The sequence below is a fragment of the Melospiza melodia genome, chromosome 5 (genome assembly GCF_035770615.1).
Source record: "Melospiza melodia melodia isolate bMelMel2 chromosome 5, bMelMel2.pri, whole genome shotgun sequence".
NCBI lineage: Eukaryota > Metazoa > Chordata > Aves > Passeriformes > Passerellidae > Melospiza > Melospiza melodia.
This window is the reverse complement of record NC_086198.1, coordinates 80,731,134-80,750,816: the sequence shown is the minus strand read 5'-3', so window position 1 is coordinate 80,750,816 and position 19,683 is coordinate 80,731,134. Positions and strand designations below refer to the sequence as shown.

Genomic DNA, 19,683 nt, shown 5'->3' with positions numbered 1-19,683 from the left:
TGCATGTGCCTTGCATTATTTAGGATTTCAGCATGTAGAACTTAGAAAAATAATTTCAATATAGCAAAAATTAAGATTTTTTTTTAGTAGTAAGATGCTAATTAAATAATAAGTCATATTTTGATATATTTGAAAAAATAGAACTGATTTCATTGGTTTTCAGTATTTTTATACATTTCTATACAAAAATAAAAACAGACAAAAAATGCATCCCCAACTCAATAAGCATATATATACATATGCATATAAAGTCTCTGGAAAATATTTAAATTTACAATAACTGAATAAATATCACCCTCAAATGTTTAATTCTGAAAGCAAGAGCAGAGTTCTAGAGGTAGAGCCAGGGGAAGGCAAGGAATGGGGTTGGACTGCCCATAATAATTACAACAATACCAGAATAAAGCTGCAACTTCATTTGTGAATTATTGGGTAGCACTCTACTAAGAATTATTTGCAATTATTCTTAGGAGGAAGAATGAAACTACATGGATACCAGGTAAGCAGAATCTCTCATCAATTCAATTTTTTACTGGTTATTTTGCCATTTAATAGATTTTTAAAAGCAGGCTGCCATTTTGCTAGCACTAGGCAAAGGAAAAGAGAACTTCTGTCTACATTACCTCACTTGCATGCGCATGAGGATGTCTTTTACTCCTCAGTGATTTTAAAATGCCATGTTACAGAATGATGTTTTGTGCTGTAGAGCACATAAACCCTTTGACTCTTGACACAGGCATGCCTACTTAATCTAAATTCCCCACATTTCTCTCAGGTAAACGAAGTGGGGGTGAAAAAGCTTACAGAGATTTTTGTTTCCTCTCTTTTCCAGGAGCCAACACCTCCCCCACGGTAAGATCACATCAGAGATCACTTACCTGTGCTCCCCGGGGAACTCAGTGCTAATGAAAGCTCACATCCATCTGTGCTGCTCATGGTAATGAGGTGGCTGGAAGTGAGCCAGCATCCTTCCACTGCTGGCTGTCTTTGGACTTAATAGGTTCTGATGTGGAATTAGGGAGAACAAAACACGAGCTCTGAGCATTCATAGCAGGAGCTCAGGCCTGCATCTTCAAAACCAACCTGGCTGTGCCTGCAGACAAGTCAAAAGCCTAGAAATATTGAATCTGGTTCAACCCAGGTATAAATTGCTGCGGAAAAAAAATATTCCACCAATTGAATTCGTGCCTTAGGCTCTGTTCACTGTGATAATATTGACTTCATTCTCACTTAAATCAATTTGCCTCTTTTTTTTTGCTACACATCTAAATCATGTATGGAAAGCAACTGGAATATTTCCATTACTCCCACAGAAGACAGATCAAGCCCCATTCCACAAATATATTTTTCTATATATATTTGTGGAATATGCCCACAAATAAAAAATTAATTACTTCTTGATTTGGTCAAACTCAAATAATAACTGCTATAATTAAAAAATCCTTTCAAAAGGTCATCTAGGAATGGCAAGTTTATTCCTCCATGCCCACACTGACTGCCCTAAAACATAAAAAGAATTTTAAAACATTATTAGCATTACATATTTATATTTGACTCTAAAAAGTATGAAATAGCATAAAAGGGCAGTAATTTTTCACAAATTCAAAACCGTATTAATGCAGGAACAAGAGCATTCTCAATCTATTATTCTATAAAATTTCAAAAATTTGTTTCTGTTTGTATTACAGTGGCCAGAATGGTTCTTAATTCTCTCACTTGACTTAATTTGGGTAGGTACTGTGCAGGCACACAAGGCTCCCTCCCCAGGAGCCCACCACTGAAGGCAGCTCTGCCAGGCGCTTTGGATGCACCTCCAGTTCTGTCCAGCCAACCTCTCCATGCTGCAGCTTCCAGCTGGAGCTGGGCTGTGGCTGCCTGGTCTCAGAGCACAGACAGGGCATGTCCACATCCCTCAGAAAACACCAGGCCCATGGCACCTTTGAGTTTTCTGGGATAAGAACATTTTTTCCTCTGTGTCTGAAACTGGATTGTGTTCCGTGGACCATACACAGAGCCATACCCACCTGGAAATATCCACACTGCAGAGCTGTACTTGGCACACAAGAGCACTCTTTAGTGGCACACACACAGTGCAGTAATGTCTTGCAAATGTAGAATATTATCCAACATTACTTTTGCTGTTGAAGCGCCCTGAAGAGCTCCTGGATCTGAGCTTGGCTCAGCACAAAGACATGGAAATACTCTCAGAAAATTCCAGTCTCTTACTTCCAGAACTTGCACTTAAAACACAGTCCCTGCACCTCCTTTTTTCCCTAGTAGCTCTTCAAGGTCTCTTTTTGACTTCTCTAGGCCTCTGAAGATGCTGCCAAAGCAGTATCAGCCCCTTCCTCCAGAGCCAAGAATAAGCAGCCAGGTCTTACCCAAGAGGAACACGCTCAGCCGAGACCCCACCTTTCCAATATCAGCAGAAGTCACAAGGTACAGTGCATTCCTCACTTTGTTCCCTGAGAATCAAAACACTCTCGCTGCTCAAACCACAAAATTTTACTTCTGTCATACCTCTGCTTTGCTTAAGAAAGTTATTCTTTAGACAGCTGTGAATAATTGAGAGAAGTGGTATTTAGTGTAATGTGACACAGGCATTTTTTTTAAAAAAAAGAAATTACAAAATAATGGTAAAGGAGTAGAAAAGCAGACAGAATTTTCATGAACACTTCGTTTAAGATTTTTTTCCTTAATACTATTTAGAGGTCTTGCAACCACTTTTAAGTACAAAAATGCTATTTACTTAGCACAGTTAGTGAATCAAGTGCTGGGGAAGCACACTGACTGCTCCAGAGATACAGAAACTCACTCCACATCCCAAAGACATTACATGCAGCAAAAGAAATGACTCATCTGTAGGCAGAAGTCTGGCTTCAGCCCATGGGACCAATGAGTCCAAGCTACAAATCACTTCTTGCCCTTTGCATTTTGCACTCCTCAGCCACACAACACCCGTGGGCATCCTTGCACTTGCCTATTTTTTTATAAAGACCTGGCAGTGAGGATGAGCCACCTGAGGCACAAACACGCGTGCCCAGCTGTATGACCCAGCACATGCTCATGCCAGGCTAGGAGTCCGGTTGCTTTTTCCACACAACACACATCTGGCCAGATGAGCAGGAACACACTCTGCTCCCTGCCACACAAGCAGATGTGTGCCTGCTGTGTGACCAAAATTCACATTCATAACGGGGGACAGTGTTGGACATGCAGGGAACAGGAATGACACAAATCCAGGGGTTATGATGCTCAAATGACTCCTATAGCAGCCAGAAGCTGTGTCAATCTTGTCCATCCTCCCTTAAATGATTTCAATTTCAGCTCATCAGGATGGAATTTTGCTTCATTTTACAAAGGTCACTTCAAATCCTTTGGGGGGAAAATAAGCTTAGAAATCAAGAAAATAATCTTTGGCTTAAAGTATGTATTTAATGAGTGAGCTCTAATTATGGGTTATTGGGTTGTATTTTTTTCCTGAATGGTGCTTAAATTTTTTCATGGCTTAGGTTCCAAAATATCTTGTTTGCTAAGACATTTTATTAATATGAAGTAGCTTCATATTCAGATGCAAGACCTGACATAGAGCTGCAAAGTTCCAAATCCCACAACTGATCCCCTCCCTTGGTAGGGCAGCACAGATTGAAAGCTTTTTGAGAAATGTTATAATCCATGCTGCCAGCAGATATCAGTATGCAGAGCACTTGGATTTAAAAGGTCCTATTATAAAGCCAAATTCTGTAATATAAATACATGTCATGGCTGTTGTACTAGGGAGTTTTATTACATGAGTAAAACAGAAGTGGAACAGAATAAGACAACACAATATCTGGGGAAGGCACTTGACAAATTTCCTACAAGCACTTCACTCAAAATATTTCTCACCCATCCTCAGTCCAGTTACAGCTTTGTAAGGAGAAAACAGACCCATGAGCTGCAGAGGGAAGGACAATGGCACCAAAGCTTACAGCCCTTTGCTAGACTGAAAGCAAAGCTGTCCCACCAAATATGTGATTTAGGAGTGCAAGTCTTGTTTTCCAACAAAAATTGGAAGACTTATAAGATTTAACACATCATTATTTATACACTCTAAAAAATAGCTTTATAAAAAAATAGGCAAGTGCAAGGTCCTGGAATGTATGTTAGAAGCTCTGATGTGATTGAAACTTGGATATGCCTGTGGCAAGCAAGCCATGCAAGGGCCATGTCCCTTTGAGGTGGAGGCCAGCCCTGCAAGCACATCTTTAATGTCATGGAACTTTACCACACACCCAGAGTCCCGAATATGAGCTTTCACACACTGAGGAATGGCCCTGGAGACCACACTAACAAATTGAAGAAACTAACGCAAAAACAACTACCAAAGCAAAACAGTTCCTCTCCTTTCTCCTGCCTTCTTGAATAGTACTGATAATCTCCAAATTTCTTGCCTCAGGCCTCCATGTTGGTTGATGTTTTCAACACAGACATGAGGAAGAGAGCCCTTGTCCCTGTTGAAAAATAGCTCCCAGGGTTTCCTATACCAGATCTTCCTTTTGTCTTCTGACTGATTTAGCAAAATATCTCACTGTCATATTTTTTCAGTCCAGGAGACAGGCTAAACAGGGACTAAATCTCAGAGCCTTCCAAAAACTACTAGACGCTTATTCACACCTTATGTTGCTAAATAGCTTGTAAAATCTGGTACCCTGCCTCTTTCATTAGGAGATACAAGCTACTAAAAGCTGCCATAAGCTTTCATCATAACCAAAACATCTAACAGAATTTGTCAGACTCAATACCTCATCCATTTTTTTTTTTGAAGGAGAATATTTCCTTCCCAGGAAAGGATACTTCTGTTGATCAGGCATATCAGGAGAAGGCAGAAAAATACCTTAACACCTATTTAACCAGGGCCATGAGGAACATTCTCCACTCATCTTTCCCTGTTTTGCACCTCCTTTCCTCTACACTTTCCATTTCAGCTCTGTAAATGTTTCACTTTTTAAATTCTTCAGTCTTTAAGGAACTTACTTCCATTTATAGCTGACTCTAACATGTGTAATAAGACTTTTTGGCATGAGATGAGAAGTGCTGAAGTTGATACTCCTCTTTTTCCCTTCCTTCCAGTATAAATCCTTAACAAAGTTGTCTTTTACCATAATGAATTCAGTGGATGCTACTCTTTTTTTAGGGAGGTCCAAGATAATTCTCCTGAAAATAATTCATGTAAAAAATAACCAGCCTCTGAACTTCTCTAGCAATAGCAAAATCCTTCCCTTGTCAAGACATAATCATCACTGATGATGTACTCAAAGTGATTTTTATCATAATTAAATATTTTGTTTATTATTCTTTCTTTTCCAGACATTGTTCTGTTAGGAAATCAAATACAGTAAGTATTCATCTTTGTATGTATTAGGACCATAAAATCCAGACACATTCCATGGCTATGTATGTATATGTAATAGTATTTTAGCCTATCAGGTTAAAAAACCTGTAAGAGTCACATTAGCTTTGTGTCATAAAAGTGTCCATCTTTAATGTGTGTTGCAATTTGAATACTGCTACTTCCTGAATGGATGGGGTCAGTTTCTGAATTTGTTTGCAGAAATAAAAACAAAGGTACAGTGCAAAGCTCCCTGTCCAACTATCCACATAAAGCATCTCTTGTAACTGCCTGATGGGGATGCCTGTGAAGAGGGAGACACTCTCCTTCAGACAAACAGAATCCACATACATTTTTACAAGCAGAAAACTGAAATTATAAGGTCAATAGAGGAGTCTAATAGCATTAATGTAATATAAATACTTGAAATATAAGATGACCCATTTCAATATGAAACAAGAACAGACAAATTTTAAATCCAGTTTTAACAGTGCCTGCTATCCCCCAGCTCCCTTTGGCCTCTCCTTCCCCACTCACTTTCTACTCAGACCAATGAAGTAAAGCAGAGGTTTTTTAGCAATAAAGGAGTTTAGTTATGACAAGTGGTTTCCTATAAAACTTACTAAGAAATACAGTCCCTACAACCATGCAGAGTGTTAAAGAATGTTTGTAAAATTTGGAAAGAGGTTATCATTTATAGCATTTTGTGCTTCTTACTGAATGTTTTAGTTCCTGCACTAATGTGTTCCTACTGAATTGGTTTTATTTTTCTCTCATTAAAGGGAACAGAAGAAAAGAATCTAGGGTAGTTAATCCCAACTGTTTCCTTCTACAGCAGGTTGAAGCACAAATCTGCAGACTTGTCTAAATTTTAAATCCATTGAGTTTTCCTTCCCCACAGCTCTGACTGGGATGCTGCCCCAAACCTCACTCCTCTTGGTTAGAAGATTTAGTTTGAAAGATGGTGACAAAAACATGGTTTGATAGCAATATTGTAATCAACACTTACTGCTTAAAAAAATGATATATTGGCAAGAAAGACACCATTAAAAAAAAAAAAAAGAAAGGTTCTTCTCCTGGATACTGACTCATTACAAACCAAATACGAAAACACTCCCAAGAAAAATAAATATCTTACATCTGTAATTAATATTTCTGGCTGAACACTGTACAGCTGCACAAATACTTCAGCTCTTAACAAGACTCTTAGTTTGGTTACATCTTAAGGAGAAATGTTGTGTGTCTCGTGAAATGGAAAAGATAAAATTTAATTTTGGTCACTTCCCATTCCTATAGATATGAAGGCCTAGACAGTTTCAGTGTGACCTGGAGAAGAGAGTGTGCCCTTGTTAGGGTTTCAAACAGCAAAGAGCAGGTTTGAGAGAAGGACTGCCCCTCAGCACAACCCAGCCAGGCTGCAGGAAAGGGTACTGAGGGACCTCTTGAAATTGGAAAGAACAAAGGCAAAATGCTAAGAATGAACTAAACCTTCTGCTCAGCTCAGAAGGACCTGGGGACCAAAAGCTGAACACAAGCCCATGGTGTATCCTGGATAAAGGCCAAGAGCATACCAAGCTGTGTCAACAGAGGCACTGCCAAGAGAACAAGGGAAGGGACAATTCCCTTTTTACTTTACTCACCACTCACTGGACAGCACCTGCAGAACTGCTCAGAGAGGGTCAGCACAGGGTCTCCAGGACATGCAGTGCCTGTGAAATGAGTCTGGTGGGCCTGGGCTGCCCCTGCCTGGAGGGACAGCCCTGGGGGAGCCCAACAGCTGCCAGCCGGTGTCTGAGGGGTGTTTGTCCAAGGCAGAGCGTGGTGCACCACCGAGTGCACAGGGGAAGTACAAGCGGCAACAGTCTTGAAATGATGAAGGTTTCAATCAGAAATAGGGGAAAAAATAATTATGAGGGTATTGAAAGAGGTTTCCCAGAGAGGTTTGCAAGACCTGGTTAAAGCTCTGAGGTCCCAGGTCTCATCTCACAGTTCTCCCTGCTTTAAGCAGGTCCTTGGGCTAGGACCTGCCCAGGTCTTGTTCAGCCTGAATAAGACTTAAAATTTCTAAGTAATCAGCAAACATTATTGGGGAAGTAACTTATAAGGAAAGTTCAAAATGCAGTACCTACCAAAAAAACTTTTTTTTTCCCTTTAATATTTATGCATTATAGTCTTAGATGCATCAAATTAACAAACAAAATAATTTATATTACCATTATTTTTATCTGTGAATCAAAATAAAAAAGAAATACAGTGAAAGTTTAGGAGCCAAACTCCAATCTTTAGAAACCTATCATTCTTAATTTTAACATAATGTGTTGGATTAAGACTCTCCACACAGTGATTTTGAATGAAATATCTGCCATGACAGTAAAATAATTGTGCTGTCAGTTAAGGAGCCTAAAAAGAAGTGACTGATTTTAATCTTTGGGTCTCTCCAGTCAGCCATAATCAATCTCAATGTAATACAAGATCAAGGAAGGAAAACCATATTTTAAGTTAAATTGATACACAGTAGCCATCATGAAATGGTGATCTTTGCAGTAAACCACATGTTCACTTACACCCCTAAAAAGCATAATTCTCATTGTTGCTAGCAGACTGAGATCAGCATTCAGCCCAGGTTTTTGACAAAGTGATCAGTTATTAATGATTGAATGTCTATAAATGACTTAAAACTGGTGGATAGTTGGATCTGTAGTTGGGGTAAATTCAAGTTACAAATCCAAAGAAAAATATTTACTATGTTATCATTTTATACAGGTACCTGGAAGACAGCAAGGTCAGTATTCAATATTATTATAATAATTTGTTGTCTTTCCTTTATATTCCAAAGCTAAAATATTATATCATTAAAATTCTAACTGAAACAAGAGACATTCCCCAGATATACATTTGCTACGCATGGAGAGAGTTAGAAACCTCAACAGTTGCTGACAAGCAGCAGAAAAAAGGAAACTTAACTTGGCCTTAGCTACAGCTATTTGGGGAGCCAGGGTAACACATTTTTCCTAAGCAAATGTCTTATGGTTTTGGGGAAAATAAGAGTGTTGGTGCCTTAAAAAATCTCCAAAAGAGATCTGCACAGAGGACATCACCCTTCTGATAATCTTGCTGCTCTACCATTATTTGAGGGTGAGAATTTTGGAATAAAGTTTTTTAAAAGCTTTAGGCTTTTAAAGCTATTTTTTTCTTTTAAAATTTGAAACCTCCAATGTTTTAAAAACATGTCAATTCTTTAAATGTACATACAGGTTTGAAAAAAGGGCTCAAACCACTCACTGTGTCCACGTGCACAAAGGTCCAGGACAAATAACATTACTCCAAAATACTTTGAAGATAAATACAGGTTACATGGCTTTCATGCTGTTTATACTTTGTGTTAATTTAATAAGTTCATCATTTCCTCTGGCTTTTCCTTTTGTGGATTAAGGAACCATTTCCTGATTTTCAGCAAGAAATAGAATCGACTGCTTTAATAAATTCAATGCCTATCCTGTCCTATAAAAAGGATTTATGAACTCTCCACATACTTCTTGTTCAACATTCTACATTATTTACTATTATGTGAAGCCATATTTGGCATCAGCAAACCCTGTAATGTCCCCCATGTAACATTCAGTCCTAGTCCAAATGTGTCCCACTGAAATCATTAGCTGACTCATTCAAGCCAGACTGATTACAGCCCTTTAAGGTTTTCTATTGAACTGCCTCACCCTGATGTACCCTGAATTTACTTAATCCATTTCACAGGAGTTGCTAGATGCTCTCAGTTAGACCAAAGAGGAAATACTAAGTTCTTATCCTTTTTACTAACAGTTACAAGTTTGGGGAAGAAACCTGAAGTACCTTTTCAAGCACAACATCATCCTCCTGAAGCCAGGTAGGAATAGAAGAATTTAATGAGTTTGTACTGGATGCTTCAAAGACTAAACATTCTGCCCTAGAAAATTGCACTTCACTGTGCAACAACAGCAAAATGATACCACTTTCTGATGCCAGGCAGTGATATCTTTTGCCCTGATGTATGTCAAGAACATCTTTGGGAATTTCTTTCAAGCCTTTGTAATTGCACAGCCAATTTTTATCTTTAATAGCATGCTGCTGTATTACATTTCTGCTGCTATTTCTGTGATAGTTTGTTAAATATATTGTATAAAGAAGTTCTGCTATCTCCAGCCTCAGAATTTCCTCTCCCCCTCATTTTCTATTTTTATTTACAAAGGATACACACCTGGCTCTCCAAAGGCTGATTATTCTTCCACAGAAATCTTCCATAGTTAGACCTACTTTGTTTTTCTAACCTATACAAATCTTTCCTTTCTAAATGTCTGTAATCTCTATTCCACTGAAATATGCAACAAAACTCAAAAATATAGGAGACAGCATAGGAAGTATATGAATGATTTAACATCCTCCCTAGACAAATACAGTATCTCTCATGCAACATTGTTTACAATAAAGGCATTTCACTGGGATAAAATTACTGTATGGAGCAAACATGACCATATTTGTGACCCCTAGCATTCTCTTTCTTCTTATGCTTCTGTTGTGAGAAGTTATTTGGTCAGTATTCCTCCCGGTGTAACACAACAAAATACTACCTGGCCAGCCACTCAGGAGTGGTCTAGAAAATCAGAAGAGGCAGGGAGGAACTGCTCCCTGGGCCTTCCTATAGAGGCACTGGGAACATCACCTGAAATTAGCAGTGCTTTACTACACATGCAGTGTATCCTTTTATGAAGACTAAAAACCCCCAAAACTCTATGCAATTTGAAAAAGTGGCTCAGAAAATAAGGGAAATCTGTCAAAAGACACTAAATACAAAATTACCACCCAAAACCTGGGAAGGCCCAAAGCTGCCATCAGTAAGAGAAAGGGGTATTCTGGGGAAGCACAGCTATGCATTGCTCTCTAATTTGACTCTTACACTGCCACTATAAGAAATATTTTTCTGACATTATTTTATTCATTGCTTTTTCCTAGCCCTCAATATACACGGAGCTCTAAAAACATTTGCAGATCAGGTAAGAATCAGAGATTGCTTTGAAAGCCAAACTAAACATGGAAAAATCAGAATAAGAAAGAGATTCAGGTTGTTAAGCTTGTATGTCTGCACTGAGGATTTTCAATGCACTTCCTTACTGTCCTTGACTACACAGCATACTTTTACTCTCCTGTAACTGTCTCTGCAAATGTCCTTTTTGATCAAAAAAATAAACCCCTAAGCTGTGCCAAGAACCTATGAGCGCTTAACATGAACTTATGGTAAAAGCAAATACCACCAGGAAGAACATATGGACTGCATTATGTGTTCAGGTCAAGTAGGATTCAAATTAACTGTGGTCACTGCCAGGCAAACCAAGCCCACCTCCCCCAGCTTTGCTTCACAGGCCCCAGCTGCCACATTCTGGGGGGCTCCCTCCATTGAGCCTCTTCCTTCTTGTGCCGGGGTGCAAACACACTCTCCTCTGGACACCTACTAAAAAACCTTCTCTACAGAATCCATAAAGCTCATCTAGGTCTCTGTTTGCTGCTGCCACTGCAGACACTTCCTACCGTCCTTACCAGGGCTTTTGCTCCTTTAGGCTCTCTGGGACAGCAGAGTATCTTTTTTCCTCTGTCAATTCCTTGCCCTCCTGAAGCAACAGGGGGAGAACAAATAAGTAGCCTTTCCCCTGCTACTCTATAATTGCCTTTAAAGTCTATATTTGGCTTAAAGAATATTGTAAGAACAAATATTAATTTTATTAAATCTTATTTCTTGACAAGGCGTCGTTAGCTCCCTCTCAGCCAGACTTGGTACATAAGCATTGCAAGAGAATTTTAATTTTACCCTTCTTATCCCACACCTTAAGACACACCAGGAAAAAGATCTGCAAAAAATACACAGCACAGGTCCAAAGCAACTATGGCCCTAGCAGAGGGGTCTCTTTAAAATAAATCTGGGGATGCCAGCCACAAAAATGCAATGCAAACAAAAATGCAAAAATCGTGATCCAATAAGCTGAACAGTAAGAATATATCACATTTTGACAAGTCAAAGTGATTGCAGAAACAAAAGGTTGATGTCTGGTGCCAGGCCCTTTGAACAGTGGTTTCATTACTGAACAGACTGACTGCCTGCTAAAGATCATGGCTCTTTGTCTACTACTATCTTGTTTTAAAAGCAAAAGTAACACAGTTATAAATCAGAACAGGGAACAAATATGAACAAATATGAATGGAACGGTGAAAGGCAGTGAAAACCACTCCCCCTCTTAAAAGAAAGTCATCCTAGTAAAATTTAATATTGCTATATGCTACACACCAGCATAACAATAATAAACTGATAAAGCATGAGCAGATAAAGCACAATGAAATAGCACCCTGACAAACAGCACTGTCTCTGGTGAGAGTACCAGAAGGAAAAGATGGAAGCCATTGATAAACACATTTTTCTCATTTACTTTCAAAATAGACACTGGATCATTTCTCCCACAAGCATTGCATGAAAAACACAAAACGGTTCTCCGTTATACAGCAGAATATGGTGGGTTTTATCTTCAATTAACAATTTTTCCTCATGTCACATATCTGAAAATTACATTTGATCTTTACATTGAAAGGAAGCCCTTGCTTTTCTGAGGCTGTTTCTGCATCCTCACAGTCAGCCCAAGCCTCCTGTATTACATGACTTCTTGTGCTCCTGACCCAACCCCTGCATTTCCTTAGCTCCACAGAGACCTGGGTAGCTGGGTCCAGCTGGTAAAGACAGCAAATCACATTTGCTGTGGGAGAAGGATTTCAGCTACTCCAGGCCCCTGTGCCAGCAGCACTGCATGGAGAGGCACACTCAGCCAAAGACCAACAGCTTCTCCTTAATGTGAGAGCAACCTCAGCACTTGGTACTGAATTTGTTAACTCAAACAAGTCACAGAGAAAACTGAAACTCAGCAGCATGGCAGAGCTTCTGAATCATCTGAGGTTTCAACAGCTTGGTAGAAACAATCCTAGTTGGCAATGGAATAATGAGAGGCTTTCATATGATCCAATGTAACAGCAACTGGGATCCAACACAAATAAAAGGGCTCAAAGGTGAAAGTAGAACAGAATGAACCACTATCCTTGTCCTACATTTAGTATTTTATTTAGCATTTGCTGTTTCATTTACAGTTTATTATTTTGCTATGTCCACGATAGCCTGTCAGATTGAAGTCAATTAAAAACCATCAGGAATCTTATGTGTTAAATCTCTGGGGGCATTAATCTGAAATCATTGATGCGGCATTAGCATAAGACCACTCTTAACAGACAGCTCTAAATTTTAAAGGTTAATATCAAAATACTCTAAATTAAAAGTAGTATGCTCAAAAATACTAAGTAAAACATAGTGTAAAATTAAATTATAGCTTTTAAGAATGCAACCTTTTTCCTTCTGAATTTACTTTTACAGGTTCCACATTAAGTGTAGATAATTTGACAGTGAAGAAGCCACCACCTCCTACATCATACGCAGCATGCAAAAACAAATCAAAACATTTGCTTGTAGAACAGGAAATGCAATCTCTTACCAAACCCACTGAAAAGGTAAAGAGCAGCTTTGCTACATAAAAATACAAGTCTTTAGGAAACAAGATTAACACTATATGGCAACACCCCTGATCCCCTCTTAAAGCTGTGGGTGTTCAGCACCATTGAGAAAGTCCAATATGAGCTCTTGAAACCATGGATAAGAATGTAAATGTCTAATTTAATTAACAATTCCTAACAGGACTTCTCAATATAGATGCATTACCATTATATACTGTGCTGCATGTGCTTTAAATGCAGATTAGAGAGAATCTGGTTTTTATTCTGCTTGCTGTTAATTTCTATACACTGATTATGCTATCTTAAAATTAAGGATTTAAACAAATGTGAGTGGTATGTTGGAGAATATGATCGCCATAAAGCAGAGAAGATCCTGTTACAGAAAAACACTGTAAGTACCATTTATGTCAAAACATGGGATGTGAACTCCTGGGGGAAAATTTCTGTAAGCTGTCCACAATGGCATACAAGTTTTGTTGTGAACTAACCATACAATCTATAATTTAAATCTCTATCATTCAGGATGAGACATTCTTGGTTAGAGATTGTTCAAAGAAATCAAAGGCTGAACCATACGTGTTGGTTGTTTATTATGGAAGAAGAGTATACAACATTAAAGTACGGTTCCTGGAAGAGAGCCAACAATACGCCTTGGGAACAGGGCTCAGAGGAGAGTGTGTAAGTAAAATCCCATCTGCTGTTACAGCCCATGGCTTTTATGTTAGACTTCACAAGTTCTTAATACTAAATATTAGTTACAAACTCTCCCACATAACAAACTTGCTGTTTCATTAAAGTTTCTTTTACAATACCCAAATTTTAAGTGTCTCAAAATTCAAGCAGCTTCAACATAATTTAATACCAAATTTTGCATACAATGCTGAAATTCATATTTTCATCAATTTTAAAATCTTCTAAGTACTTACAATACTTCTATCTATTGTAAGTAACACCTGCAAACTAAAAAGGAAAGAGAAGTTCTATCTTTTCTGGTATACATATTATTTTAGCATATTTTTAAACTTGTGATAATTTAAGCAGGCATTTTCAAATATATACAGCTCCACATAATCTGACAGCAGGACCCAGTGCTATGAAGCAATAGGATAACAGTTGTTATGGATATTCAGAAGCAATTAAATCATGTGGGTCCCTAGCAATCAGTCTTTCAGATATGATAAATTTCAATTAGAAAATCCCTTTAGATGAGCAAAGCTTCTTTACATAATTAAATTCAATTATAGTCATGATAAAAGTCTAATTCTTATTCTACATATATGGTTAAATGATAAACACTGCATCTGCACGTCTTTCACACAAGAAAAAATTCATTAAAACTGAAAGTCAACTCTATAAAAATGTGATACTTGCAAAACAAAACAAAAGAACCAAACAAAGATTTTAAAAAAGACAAACACAATGTAAAATTTAAAGAATGCTCAACTACAGAACAAAACAGCAAGGCAACACACTCCTATGGGTCATTAGCTATGTAAATCACTAACAGAAATCCAACTCAGGTGAACCAGCAAAAACTCTGCAGCTGAATCTTCAATTATACCCTTTTCACGCATGTAAACACTTTTCAGAACTTACCTTTTGTATAGTTAGACTTTAAAAAGCCTGAAATCACAAGTGACCCGAGATGATTTAAGGCATTTGATGGGTCCAAAGTTTATATTAGAATTTTTATTAGAAAACATGGGATAGGATCCATAAGCTTTCACAAGAGGAACAATGTTTACTGGCAAGTTGTTCTTCGGGGACATTTGCTTAATGATAAAGGGGGAAAAATCCTTCATTAGGCAAGCACAGTGAAACAGTTTGGAAGCTGGAAGGTTGCACAAATCAAGACCTGTACTGCATCATCCTGGTGCTGCTGTAGTGACCATCAGTATTCTGTAAAGCACTGGCTTCATTACTCAACTGAAACTCCCAGATGATTTCCTGGAATTTTAGTATGACTTAGGAGAAAGCAAGTTTAGTTTTCCATGGTTCTGACATTGTTTAGTCTTCCTGTAATGGCTCTAATACAAACAGGCTCAGAACAGACACAATGACACAAATAAGGCATGCTACAGCATAATGTAGTATATGTGTATTCTCAGTAGAGAACAAAAATCCAGAACTAAATTTTCATTAGGTTAACAGTTTTAACGATTAAGGTAAGTGGAAAATTACTTGAACAGTACATGAACAATTTTTACTGAACTAAAAGGAAAGAGAACACAATCCCTCCCATCTCAGGAAATACCAAAATATATGGCTTTGTTGTTTGTTCCAACTTCTGCACAGACAGTACATATCTTAAACAGTGGGTCGGGACTGACTAGTCAAATTGCAAAGTACAGCTCCAAAATAAGAATTCCAAGCATCCAGTTAACAACACACAGAACATCCAAGACTTGGCTCTACCAGGCCAAATCTGTAATCATGACTGCCTACCTTATGCCTTCTTCTTGGAGGATTCTTTCTCTTTAACTCAAATCTTCCCCTGGATCAAGCACAACAGAAAAAATCAGAACTGCTTTGCTGGTCAACCAAGTGTTGCACCAGGGAATCACAAACATGGCAATCTTCCACTCCTATGTATTATTTTCAGCAGTAGACATGAAAATAGAACAGGGCACAAAGCACATATGCAGTAATGAACAACCAGTGGCACCAACATTGCTCAGAAGAGCTTCTTCCTTCTCAGGCATTCTCATAGGGTTCTTCAAAAGGGTTCTTTCTTGAAAATTCTCACCTCAATTTTTGCAGCTTATCTAAGGGGTTTTTTCCAAAGAAAGTAACAACATTTTGTAAGGCTGTGAATTACAGAAAATTGCTGTTTATAATTTTTAGTACCCACTAAAAAGCTTTCCGGAGCATTCTGCTTTGCCCCTCTGCAGGGATATCCTTTGTTACACCACATTTTGCAGTGCAGCCAGACCTTGCTGCTCCATCTAGATTAGCTGAATATTCCCTCTTCAAGCCAATGAGAAAGAAAACTAAACACCAACCAACATGTGCAGACCTATTACATTTTTCCACAATTGGTGATTATATTCAGAGGTTTGGTCTTGCACTGTGTTTTCACTTTTGAATTAGTCTATTTTCATCCATTAAAAACACATTTTTCCTCACACATAAATATAATTATTCAAAGTTTCTGTATCTTATTGCAACTTCTGATTTTTACTATACAGCCTACAAGTTGTTAACATATTGTATCACCAAATAAGATTTTAAATTAACAGTTATTTTTCAAAATGTATTTCATTTAACTCTCATGAGTGCTTTTATTATTAGTTCCCATGTAGCCCTCTAAGGTCATAAGGAGTGAAAAAAAGGATTGATCATCAGATTTTTATGGTAAAAGTAACTGAAGTTCTATGCAGCCAAATTAGTATCAAACTCAAATATAAGAAATTGAAGGTTAAAAAAAAGAAAATAATTTACTCTCTTAGTGGAGCTACATTTTTGCTAGCTATTTAGCCACAGATGTTCACACCTACATATTTAATTTACCATATTGAGCTTTCTAAAGGCCAAATTACATAAAGCTATAAAGTTCAGATCCCCAAATGACACATACATGGAATTTAGGAACTTATATTCAAAACTGAGCACCCTTTACTTGGCTGTTGCTTTCCTCTACTCCAGACAATGTCACTATTAAAGACCCAGAGATCCCTGTAACACTGGCTTTTTTCATCTGCATAGTTCTTTTGAAAATTATGAAATACAAACCTTGCTCATATTTAAAGCTGATCATGACACAGAGTTTACATATTTTTCTTATCTCCTTTTCAAAAGTAGATCTGCCACATGTAAAATACATGGTTTTAGCATCTCTGTAGTATCAGTCTCAACTCCCAGTGCAGTGAAAAATGTGTAAAAATGAAAGACAGAAGTAGGCTTCTCTTTATCTTGGTGCCTGCTTTACACAGAAGATTAGAGCAGAGCCTGATGTGTATCTCTGGATCTCCCTATTCCAGCCACAGATACTTTCACCATCCTCACCACTGCATTTGCAGCGACCTTTCATCTTCAAACTGTAAGTCATAACAGTCACATAATTTCACTCAATTAATTTCCATGTGAGCCAAAAGGATTAGCTGCACCCACCTTCAGCAGCCACCAAACTGGCCTGGCCCATTCCAGCAGATCAGGGAGCATTCCCACATTGCCTCCCAGTGACAGTGTTATGTCAACAGTTACTGCAGGAAAAGGGGCACAACAAACAGCCAGGACCTTCAGCTCAGTGAGGTTTACAAGATAAGCATCTTGTCCACAGCTTAAATGACAACTCAGGGATGAAAGGTCTCCTTCAGGATGTGCAACATAGCCCAGAGTTACACCACCCCCCCAACACAACTGAGAGCTACACCTTTCACAAGCAACCCTTGAGACCCTACTCCCATCTCCCCAGAACAGTCTGGAGACCTGCAGATAGGAAATTCCTACAGCAGCAGAGATGGGCTGAGTCTCTTCACACAGCGAAGGGAAACCAATCAAATACTGAATTTTCTTCATCTTTATGTCTTTAGGTGTCTTTACACCTAAGAAAATGTGGAGTTCCATTAAAAGAGCTGAGAACATCAAATTCTGAGACATTTTTCACCCATTACCAAAGAGCTAGAAAAATTAACAATGTGGCATTAACCTAGTGAAGCCTAATTAAATTTCCAAAGCAGATGAACAATCATTGTAGACTTTCTGACTTCCCAACCAGAAAACATTCAAACACAGGAAAAGAACAGGCACTGGAAGTGTTAATTTAGAATAAAAAAAGTAATGAGTACTTTCATAAGGCATGAAATACAGACCACAGTTTTGCGTAGCAACAGTGACTCTGAACATAAGCAAAGACAAAACAAATGCATACGTGTAAAAATTATCAAAACAAAATTTGATAAAATTACCATACTAGCTTTGAGATCAAACATTTTTCATCTTAATACAGGAACAGTTTGCCCAAATCACATCCTTAATCAGATTCTGATGTTATAAACTAGGTGTCAATCAGGTGGGGGTGATAGACGCTACCATGAGACACCACCAAGTGTAGAATGAAGAGCCATGCTTACAGCAAATGTTATATAAATAGGTGATAAGTATTAATGGTCAAAGTAAGCTTTCATTACTGTGTGCAGTTCTGGTGGTTTAATACAATGAGTAATACAAAGGCTAGCTCAAGAGGAAAATACTGATATGATGAGAGCTTTGTGGTGTGATGAAAGCTTAGAAGGTACACACAGGGAACAGAACTCTTAAACTGAAGGACTGCTAATCATTGGAATGGGATTCTTCCACTAGGGCAGATGAGAATAAACACCTTGTGTAGCTTTCTCTTGCTGTTTGACCAGGTCAGCAACCTTGAACCAGACCTTTATCACTTCAGGAGTTGCCTGGAGAATGTCATTATTTGAGCATGAGAGAACATGATGCTTCTTGTTCCATACTTCAAAGGGATTCTATAGCAACTGTCTCAATAAACTGAATGGGAAAACAAAGTGTAATTTAATAAGGTACATTGAAGCTTGCAGTGTAAAATATCATGTACTGCTAATTAAGTGTAATTGGGGCAGGAAAAAAAACTAATAACAATTTATAGTTGCTTCATCATTTCAATATCTATTCTCACATCTGCCATCACAACCTTTTATATGTGATACTGCACTACCAGGGCTTAGAAATGCTTCCTTTCCCTAAGGAGCTAGTTGCTTTGTCCTGCATATGATAGAGACACAAAAAAGAAATATGAGGATCAAAATATGGTGCTTTTTCTTTTAGAATTGCTTTCATCTAATCATAATTCCATGCAAAATGTTACCTATTTTAATACTATCATTTGCAAGTCTTTTACTGTTATAGATTAAACCATCTAGCAACTTCACTTTCAGTCACTGATTACTATCTTTCCCCCCACAGAAATTTAATTCCGTGGAAGAGATCATTGACTTCTACAGATCCGTTCCCATAACGCTCATTGACGGAAAGGATCAGTCAGGAAACCACAGAGAACAATGCTACCTCACACATCCATTCAAGGCAAGCTGATATGGACAACGCTACCTCACACATCCATTCAAGGCAGGCTGACCTTTGCCGCCTCATTGTCGCTGATTCATCTGTACAGATATAAACAGAACACTTGAAACGTCTCAAAAATCAGATTCGCCTCTTGAGCAAGGAGCTCCCCATAATATAATGAAGCATTCTACAGATCTACTCCATTTTTTGTTTGTTGCACTTTCACTTTGAGGGTACAAGTAAAGAATATGTCGACATATTAATTCACAGGAAGGCGTTGAGACCGACTCCTGATATCTTGACAATGACTGAGCAATTTGCTTATCTTGCACTCTATCTTCTTATTTTCAGATGAAAATGAAACTTGCCCCTGCTTACCTAAATGTCACTTAAACTCTGCTAAGTAGCAAAACCTAATAAAGTATACCACAGTCATTAAATAAATATTCTTGCTTTTAAAAATACACATGAAACACTGTGTGTCACAGTTCTCACTGTCTAACAATTTCATGTGGTGTGCATATGTTTGCTCAACAACAAGCTGTGCTCAGCTGCCACTGAAGTTAGTGTCAGTTGATGCTTACAGGCACTGGAGATTTTAAAGCTAGCTGTAATTATGTAAATTCTATTATTCAATGAGCACTTACTCTCCAACTTAAGCAGCAGATACTTGTGTGCCATACCTGAGCCTTCAAACACTTACATGGTAGGACCATTATGCA

The 19,683-nt window shown here is 38.1% G+C and overlaps 1 protein-coding gene across 1 annotated transcript in view; it reads left to right on the top strand.

Moving 5' to 3' along the window:
- CLNK (cytokine dependent hematopoietic cell linker) overlaps positions 1-19,654 on the top strand; it is a 29,452-nt gene extending 9,798 nt beyond the window's left edge. Inside the window, exons 6-16 of the mRNA XM_063157644.1 lie at positions 471-499; positions 833-852; positions 2,311-2,439; positions 5,350-5,377; positions 8,135-8,153; positions 9,191-9,254; positions 10,358-10,398; positions 12,807-12,940; positions 13,257-13,334; positions 13,466-13,621; positions 18,860-19,654. Coding sequence (XP_063013714.1) covers positions 471-499; positions 833-852; positions 2,311-2,439; positions 5,350-5,377; positions 8,135-8,153; positions 9,191-9,254; positions 10,358-10,398; positions 12,807-12,940; positions 13,257-13,334; positions 13,466-13,621; positions 18,860-18,988 — 827 coding nt within the window. The 3' untranslated portion in view covers positions 18,989-19,654. The remainder of the gene's footprint in view (positions 1-470; positions 500-832; positions 853-2,310; positions 2,440-5,349; positions 5,378-8,134; positions 8,154-9,190; positions 9,255-10,357; positions 10,399-12,806; positions 12,941-13,256; positions 13,335-13,465; positions 13,622-18,859) is intronic.
- Positions 19,655-19,683: the final 29 nt, after the last annotated feature.